The 8722-nt window shown below is 45.0% G+C and overlaps 1 protein-coding gene across 2 annotated transcripts; it reads left to right on the forward strand.

Annotated features, from left to right (window-relative positions):
- Positions 1 to 272: 272 nt before the first annotated feature.
- Positions 273 to 8102, forward strand: C1QTNF6 (C1q and TNF related 6). 2 transcript variants are annotated; one of them, XM_020787738.3, is made up of 3 exons: positions 273 to 421; positions 3124 to 3376; positions 5198 to 8102. In XM_020787738.3, the coding sequence occupies exons 1-3, from the start codon at positions 404 to 406 to the stop codon at positions 5743 to 5745; spliced, it is 819 nt and encodes a 272-aa protein (XP_020643397.3). In that variant the 5' UTR covers positions 273 to 403; the 3' UTR covers positions 5746 to 8102. The 2 variants fall into 2 exon arrangements, with proteins under 2 accessions (XP_020643397.3, XP_020643398.3); XM_020787739.3 differs by lacking the exon at positions 273 to 421 and adding an exon at positions 656 to 798.
- The last annotated feature ends 620 nt before the right edge of the window (positions 8103 to 8722 follow it).

The raw sequence follows: 8722 nt of genomic DNA on the forward strand, positions 1-8722 counted from the left end.
CCTCCACCCACCCACGGCCTCGAAATCGCCCTCCCTTTGGCTTTCCCCTCAGCCCCTAAATGCGAGGAAACAGCGGACGTGAGGGGCCACGGAGTAAGGTCGGACCGCAGATGGAGGTCCCAAAAGGCAGGCAAGCGGGACGGCTCTCTCCCGCTCCTTTGGCAGAGGAAAGAGTTAAGGCGGCAGAAACCTAACACTCGCGCCCGAAGCCCGAGCCCAGAGAAAAAGGGGAAGGGACGGGAGCTCCTCGAGCGGGCTCCGCACCAAAGCCGGCGGTTTCAGGCGCCTTTGCCAGCAACAAGCCGCGGAAGACATGGGATTCCAGGCTGGCTCTGCTAACAGAGGCGTTCCCATGCGCCGCCGAGAGAACTGACTCGAGGGGGAATTGCTGACGACGGCCACGATGACCCTTAATTCTAGGGTGAGCGAGCCTGCCGGCTGCCGGGTTGGGCGAGCCACGGTGTCCCGGCCGGGGAAGGGAGCCGGGCGGAGCTGAAGGGCCGTCCGGGGCTGCCTTCCCGGGCCCCCGGCTCCGCGTCGCTTCTCCTGTGGGAGACGGTGGGGGTTGGGGGGTGGGGATGGTTTCCCCGACTTCGGGTCAGGCGCCGCTAATGAGAGGCACATGCCTCCGCTGCTCCCCTTCCCTTTTCCCCTCGCGCTCCGCCTCGCCCTCCCGGCGACGTTTGCATATGTTTTGCCTTCAAAGCCGCTTTTTGCCAACTGTCCGCGGGGAACGGAGAGGGAAGGGTTTGCACCATCCCCTGGGGCCAGAAGGATATCCTTAGAAACTCCAGCCAGGTAGGTGCATGCACAAAGGGGTGCACGGAGACAAAAGACGCTCCCCGCACCACCACCTCTTGTTTCCGCCCCAGAACCAAAAAAATAGTAAAGCTTGCAAAAGACCTGTTCATTCATACAAACGAAGGTTGCGCGGTTGGGTTGCTGTTGTTTTTCCGGACGCCAACCGCCCCTTTTTGGGTCCCCATTTAGGAGGTCGCAAAACTGAGGCGGGATGCTGAACAACGTCGTTCGTTTCAGCGACTCCTACTCTCCTCCACCCTATTGGAATAAATTTTGCAACTTGATTGATAGAAATTAAGTTTAACGAAAGAAATAATAAGACAGACTTAAAGTTTCCCCGATGGTAAATTCAATTTAAAGAATGAAATGTTGTTTTAAGGAATAGGTAGTGTTTGGTTGAATAAAATCAAGTGCTGGTAGTTGCTTCCATGCCTTCTTTGTTAATTGCCAAAGCAGCAAAGCAGGGCATAGCAGCCTCCCCCCCCTTCTCACACTCTCACACTCTCACACACACACACTCTCTCTCTCTCTCTCTCTCTCTCTCACACACACACACACACACACACACACACACACACACACACACACACACACACACACACACACACACACACACACACACACACACACACACCCCACTTTTTCAGGGTGATCTCTGCCCTGGCCCCAGGTCACAGCTGGTTAATGCTCTTTACTCTTGTGATGCACTGTGTTCCTGTGAGAAACCATCACCATTCAGGATAGATATTTCAACAATAATCCATGAAAGCATATGCCACAGTATTTGTAAGTCTTAAAGATACTGCAGCAGTCTTGTTTTTGCTGCAACAAAGGAATGCAACTGTCTCCCTTGGAAGTCCAATCCTTTAGGCACAATGAACTTGCTTATGAAAGGGCTGTAATCATAGTATGGATAAAGGGCATTGGGTGAGGACAAGTAAGGACTTTTATTTATTTCAGGAAGATGTTCATTAAAAATAGGCAAAAACTTCCAAACCTAAAAATACAGTGGACCCTTGACTTACAGACAGCTTGACTTACAGACTTTTTGAGTTACAGACTTCTCTGGCCGCAAAATTTAGGGTTGACTTGCAGACTGAGATTTGACTTACAGACCAGAAAAAAACCAAAATGGAACAAAAACGGCCTGTTACGGGATTAATCGGTTTTCAATGCACTGTAGGTCAATGGAAACGACTTACAGACTTTTTGACTTAAGAACCACCTTCCAATACGGATTAAGTTCTCAAGACAAGCCCCCACTGTAATAGGTAATTTTTTTATTTAGCACCTACATTCCTGAAATTAATAATGCATAGAAGGTGCATACAGGACTAGACAGAGATGTAATGGGGGAGAGGTGATCAAAGTGGATCTCTCAGATGAACAGATCTTTTTCCCCTTTGGCTAGAAGTAATTGCCAGAGGGGGTGTAAATCATGTCTACAGTGCTGAAACAGGAATATCACCCCCCACTGCTGTTTACCCCATTTAAGGCCACCCTTTTCCCTCAGCTTCTGTCCACAGAGGGCAGGAAAATCAATCCAGATACCTGCCTATTTTCCCCACCCTGAGGTTAATAATGGCAACAGCCAGGATGAAACTGGAACAACTGTGTGATGGTAAATAAAGAAACTTCACAACCGGGGGGGCAGTCCAAACCTTGTCCCCCATCAACTTGCACAGGTGCTTTTAATGAAAGAAAAGGATATTGAGAAATGTGATCACAGCTCTCCCGTGTTACATCCGGTTTGGCTGTTGTGTACCTTCTTAGATTTTAGAATAAGGCTTAAAGAAGTTCCTGCCTGTTGTGAGAACAGTGCTTTTTTCATCCATTTCTTCGAAGGTTTACCTGGGAAATGCGGTAGCTCCATCTAGTAATCAGAGAGCCATTTATCACTGTGTAGTAATGACTGCACAAGAGAATAATTATTTACCATCAGCAGACAAAGAAGATAAAGATCAGCCAGATTTCCCTGAACTGGTGCATTTCAGGCATGTGGGAGTATAACTTCTATTATATTCAACCAACTGGCTAGGTGTGGTTGGAGTTGTAATCCTAAATAAAAAAAGGGAGAGGGAAAACTGTAGTTCCAGGATGCAGAAGATATAATGCTCTTTATTTCAGTATAAATTGTTCAACACATTTTGGCCTATCAGCCTTCTTCAGGGGTGTGTTTATCCAATTCTAATCAGTTAATTTTCTGTTTATTAAATCATTGCTGATATGTCCCCCTGGAGAATGAAGATGTGATACTCTGCATTTTCATATCACCTCCATACAAATCCCATTGAGCTTTTCCCCCTTGTTGTCTTTTGACAGTTGATGATGGATACCAGATGGCTCCGACTTCCCTTGGCCTTCGTCATACTCCGGCTGTTTGTTATTGGGGCTCCCACTGATGAATCTGGTGCCCAAGACATGACAACTCCCTTGAGTGGCTGCAAGCGTTGCTGTGATTCTGTTGATGCCCCAGGATCCTCTGCAGAGGTTGGTCCAAATGCAAACGGTCCTCACTCCTTGCCGTATAGAATGCCAGAGGTTCGTCCATATATCAACATCACCATTCTAAAGGGTAAGCACATGGCCATCCTTTGTATCCCTTTGTTGTTTCCTCTTCTACTTATCTCATTGTCTAAACATCAGACAGAATGCTCCCTATAGAGGAGCCATAATTGCCATGTACATAACTAGCATTAGGGGTGTGTTTGTGTCTGTGTGTAATACTTACAGCTCTATCTAGGTATGTATGTATTTGTTCCTAAATCTGGACTACCTTGTGTGAAGAGAATTAAAATTTCTGAAAATTTCCATTTTTTTCCAGGGAAAAAAAAGGGGAAAACTTTTTTTCCCAGAAAAAAATGGAAATTTTCTAAAATTTTACATCTCTGTTATTTGTGTGTAAATAAATATAACCATAAATTCCATTTCTTATAAGCAGACCTTGGAAAAATTATTTTGACTACAACTCCCGGGCCGGCTGGGTGATCCTGGAAGTTATATTCCAATAAGTAACTTGTTCAAATGCCATGAATAAGTTATCTATCTCTGTAGGAGATAATACTGTAGACTAACATAGATTTTATCTGTGGTATAGACTTTATCAGCCTGTACTGTAGAGTAGCTTACGCTGCATTATAGATGGGAAGTTGTTAAGTTCCAGATGTGTTGGAGTGCAATTGCCACCATCTCTATCATGCACAAAGAAAGGATGGGGAAGGATGTTGTTTGCCATATTTTGGAGGGCAACAAAAGGTGAAAGTCTGCTGTAGCAGAACCCTCAGGAGTCTTCCATTTGAGTCACAATAGCGTAATTCAGGGCAGAATCAAAAGTTTATCTTTGAAGTTCAATTTAAAACCATTTTCAGAATGGATATGGGAAAGCTGCAGCTTGTAATTTAACCAGGGAAAATCTGTCTTAGTCATATGAAATGTTTTATTTGGAGGCTGTCTCCTTTCTGTGTGGCTTTCCAAGAATTTGTTTCTCCTCTTGCTGTGCTTGCATTCTGCAAGTGTTTCAGCAAGGGTAGTAGAGCTGCTGTTTCTGCTGGTGCTCTCCACCATCTTTCCCCCTCTTCTGCAATAGCCCATCTCCCTTGCTGGGAGGGAGTTCTCAAACCACCCACAAAAGCTTTAAGAACATTTTGTCAGAACAAAGGCCCATCTGGTCCAGTCCTGTATTTACATAGTGCTTGTCCAGATGTCTGTGGGAAGCCCACAGGCAGCACATCAATGCAGTAAGATGCTAAGGCTCAAGTTCCCCAACAAATGGTAATACAGAATGTCTCTTGATACTGATGGAAAACTATGGTTGTCATTAACCACTGAAAACCCTTTTCTCCTTGAATTTTTGAATCCCCTTCAAAATTCATCAGAGCTGATGACCCTTTATTCTGAGCCAACAAATTTCATATTGAACTGTTTGTAGAAATACTTCCTTTTATCAGTCCTGATCTCCTCAGCTTCAAGTATCATGTGTGAAAAAACAAAATGTCACCACACCCATGTTCTCCGTGTGCTACCTACTTCACCATACACCTCTGCCATGTGTCCCTTTGCTTGTGTTTTTTTCCTCTGAGGACCAAATTATATAAATAGTGCATCATTCTAGCTGAAATGTACAGCCAGAAGTCCAGTCACAAAACAAAGAAAGCTACTTGGCAACCTACAAGAGTTGTGAAAGGCTCCTGCTCTGACAACCAGACATTTTCAGCAGCTAAGCAATTCCTTCTCCTAAAGGCAGGCTCTCTGCAATGTAAAGGTCAGCTGTAACCTTTTTGAAAAATCAAATATTTTAACTTGTATCATAGGAAAGTTGCTACAGCCTCAGAGTTCTCCTGAGATTTTAACAGACTCTTTCCTTTGATTTTTCTTTTCCTTTTAATTCTCTCTACAGGAGACAAAGGAGACCGAGGTGAGCCTGGACTTCCTGGGAAATGGGGCAAAGAGGGACCTCCAGGTGAACGGGGTGCTCAGGGCCCAAAGGGGAGCAAGGGACAAATGGGTGCCCCGGGAGATCCTTGCAAACACCAGTATGCAGCTTTTTCAGTCGGCCGGAAGAAGGCACTCCACAGCAGTGAGGGCTACCAGGCTTTGATCTTTGACACAGTCTTTGTTAACCTCTACAGCCACTTTGACATGTTCAAGGGCAAGTTCTACTGCTACGTGGCTGGCCTTTATTTTTTCAGCCTCAATGTCCACACCTGGAACTTCAAGGAGACCTACATGCATGTCATGCGCAACGACCAGGAGGAAGTCATCCTCTATGCCCAACCCAGCGACCGCAGCATCATGCAGAGCCAGAGTCTGATGCTGGAGCTGCGGGAGAACGATGAGGTTTGGGTACGCCTCTATAAGCGTGAACGCGACAACGCCATCTACAGTGATGATGTGGACATTTACATCACCTTCAGTGGCTACCTCATTAAGCCCAGTCTTGAGTAGCTGCTGTCCTTCCATCTAAAGCACCCTTTCTGCCTCCCCCAAAGCCTTTTAGTGGCTTGTCTGTCAATTTCTGGGAATTATATGCAGGAAGACCCATAAAGATCTGAAGAGGAAGGAGGTGGGTTTGAATCATATGTAGTCATACAAAGAGTCACGTTGTATGACTACAACTCCCAAGAATCCACCAACCAGCATGGCTTATGCTGACTGATGGATTGTGGGACTTATAGTAGAACAGAATGACTTTTCCGAGCTCTGGGTTGATGAACAGATTTTTCATATATATATATATATATATATTTGAGATTGTGGAAAGGAGAAAAAGAAAGCAGCTGTTTTAAGTGGAAAGAAATTTCTTATCCCAGCAAAACTTTCATGTATATGGCTTTTCCGAGCTCTGGGTTGATGAATAGATTTTTCATATATCTGTTCATCAATCCAGAGCTCAGAAAAGTCATATATATGAAAGTTTTTCCACTTAAAACAGCTGTTTTTCCCCCTTTTCACAATCTCATATATATATTTGAGATTGTGGAAAGGGGGGGAAATAGCTATTTTAAGTGGAAAGGAATTTCTTATCCCAGCAAAACGTTCTGCTGGCTTATTGGTAAGTCTACTGACTTTGTTGGATAAGACTGAAAGATTTAGACTGGAATCCTGAAGTTGTTAGCAGAACCTTGTTGCGTGTGGTCTCGGATTTTTCCCTGTAGAAGGATGTGGTGCTTCTTACACAATGACTGAAATTCTGTTGTGCAGCTGCACTCATTGGCCATGAATGCTAATCTTTATTTTAAAATTTCCTATATGCCTTATCAGGTTCCAGTGCCCCCTAGGCATCCCTTTTGACCTTGGGAAACTGAGAGCTTGGGAGGAGGGGAGAAGAACCCTTTAGTGGCCAGCACAGCACCTATATCAGTGGTGCAACCACCACCAACAATTTTCAGGCGTTAAACGCTTCCTCAGCTCAAAATTGATCTCACCCAATATGTTGAAAGTTGCTCAGCTTCCACTTTGGCCCAGTCCAGATGTGTTGGACTGTAGTATCCTTCATGCCCTGCCAGCATGCTGGCACCATACTGGAGATGGCCGGAATTGTAGTTGAGTGCATCTGGAGGGGATGAGGTTATGGACAGTTATAAGTGCTGTTGTTTATACAGAGGAGAAACAACTGATTTGAGTTGTCTTGAGGTGAGTTACCCTGTTTCCCCGAAAATAAGACCTAACCTGAAAATAAGCCCTAGTATGATTTTTCAGAATGCTCGTAATATAAGCCCTACCCAAAAAATAGGCCTTAGTTAAGTGAAACCCCACCCTCCACCATTGTGCAGCATTATGGAGCAGCCAGAAGATGGCATGTCTGTAAAATAAAACACCCCCTGAAAATAAGTCCTAATGCATTTTTGGAGCAAAAATTCATATAAGACCCTGTCTTATTTTCAGGGAAACACGGTATATTTTCATCCAGTTTCCATGCCAAATCTAGGCCAGCAGCCACATATTTTATGGTCTGCTGAGTGCATGACAGCCCTTTCATCTTCATATAGCAAATTAAATCAAGCCTACGCATGGGATGGCAAAGAGCCATCCGTATTAACTAACAGCACCTTAAAATTGTAGTAGCTTATTTACATTAGGATCTATTGCAGACAAAAAACTGTTTTTAAACCTGTGTAGTATTTCTTTATCAGAGCTGTTAAAATGTATTTTACAAATTTCCGTGCTGGTCTTTGTGTCAACAAAATGTTTCAGTGTTGATGCCAGCCATACCTCCTTTCATTATGCTCCCTTCCATTTCATCCCCCTCTCCAGTTCTCCTCCCATCAACGATTAGTCAGAATTCTTTGTTCACTGAGCTTCATTGGTTGATTTTGAGGCTTCCCTGTTCCTAGGCTTTCTCTCCACATACATCATAAATATACAGTATTCAGTACTTCCGCAAATCTTGGACTTTTCCTGATCCTTCCCTCTCAAGCATGAATGTTGCTGTTTTGGCTACATAAGAATCAGTGCTTGAATCATGAATTTGTTGTTAGCATGAAGGATATTAATGCTGTGGTGGAAAAGAAATTGAAGCTGAATAATGGGCAGAAGCATTACTAACGAGCTGCTGAGGAACCAGCCATTTAGTTAGGAAGTTATCTGGCATAAAGTAGACACAAATGGGAGCTGTGGATCATTGGGAAGAGAGTGTAGCTCAATGGTAGTGCATGTGTTTTGTAGATCAAAAGGGGTCCAGAGTCAGTTCCCTGTGCCTTCGTCTAACGCAGGGGTGGGCATCTATAGTGGGCCTGGGGGCTAATTCCTGCCCCCCAAGACTTTCTGGTACCATACAAATTGCCCAAAATGGCTACCATAAAGCTAGAAGTCCATTTGAGTTTTGACCAGAAAAAAAAAGTTATTTGGGGCAGGATATCAGTGCAGCAGGGTCATGGGACCTCTTGAAAAGGTGAATCATTGCTCATGGAGGCATTTGGGAATTAAAAAGACAAACAAAACCCGCCAGAAAAAGGGGGGTCAACTTTTGTGGGCCACAAATCCCCACACTTTGATCTTCTTGAGCTAAAAGCATGTCAGCTGGTGCAGGGGTCCCCAACCCCCGGTCCACGGCCTGCTGCCAATCCATGGCCTTGGCAGATCTCTGGCCCCTCCTGCATGCATTCCATGCACAGCCCACACACACATGCACAGGTGCCCTGCCTACACACGTGAGCATGCCCCATGAAAGCGCACAAGCGTCCCCCCCGCTGATCTGTGCATGTGCCCCGACCACCCACAAGTGCACCCCGACCACCCACGCATGCATGAATGTGCACCTCATCCACCCGCGAGTGTGGGGGGTACCTTGTCCCCCCAACCAGTCCACTATTCAGAAAGGGTTGGAGACAACTGAGCTAGTGGATCTGGCAAAGATCCCCTGTCTCAAACTTTGAAGAGCTGCTTTTAGTTTACAGAGGACAGTTCTAGGTTAAATTAGAGT

The sequence above is a fragment of the Pogona vitticeps genome, chromosome 5 (genome assembly GCF_051106095.1).
Source record: "Pogona vitticeps strain Pit_001003342236 chromosome 5, PviZW2.1, whole genome shotgun sequence".
In the NCBI taxonomy this organism is placed as follows: domain Eukaryota; kingdom Metazoa; phylum Chordata; class Lepidosauria; order Squamata; family Agamidae; genus Pogona; species Pogona vitticeps.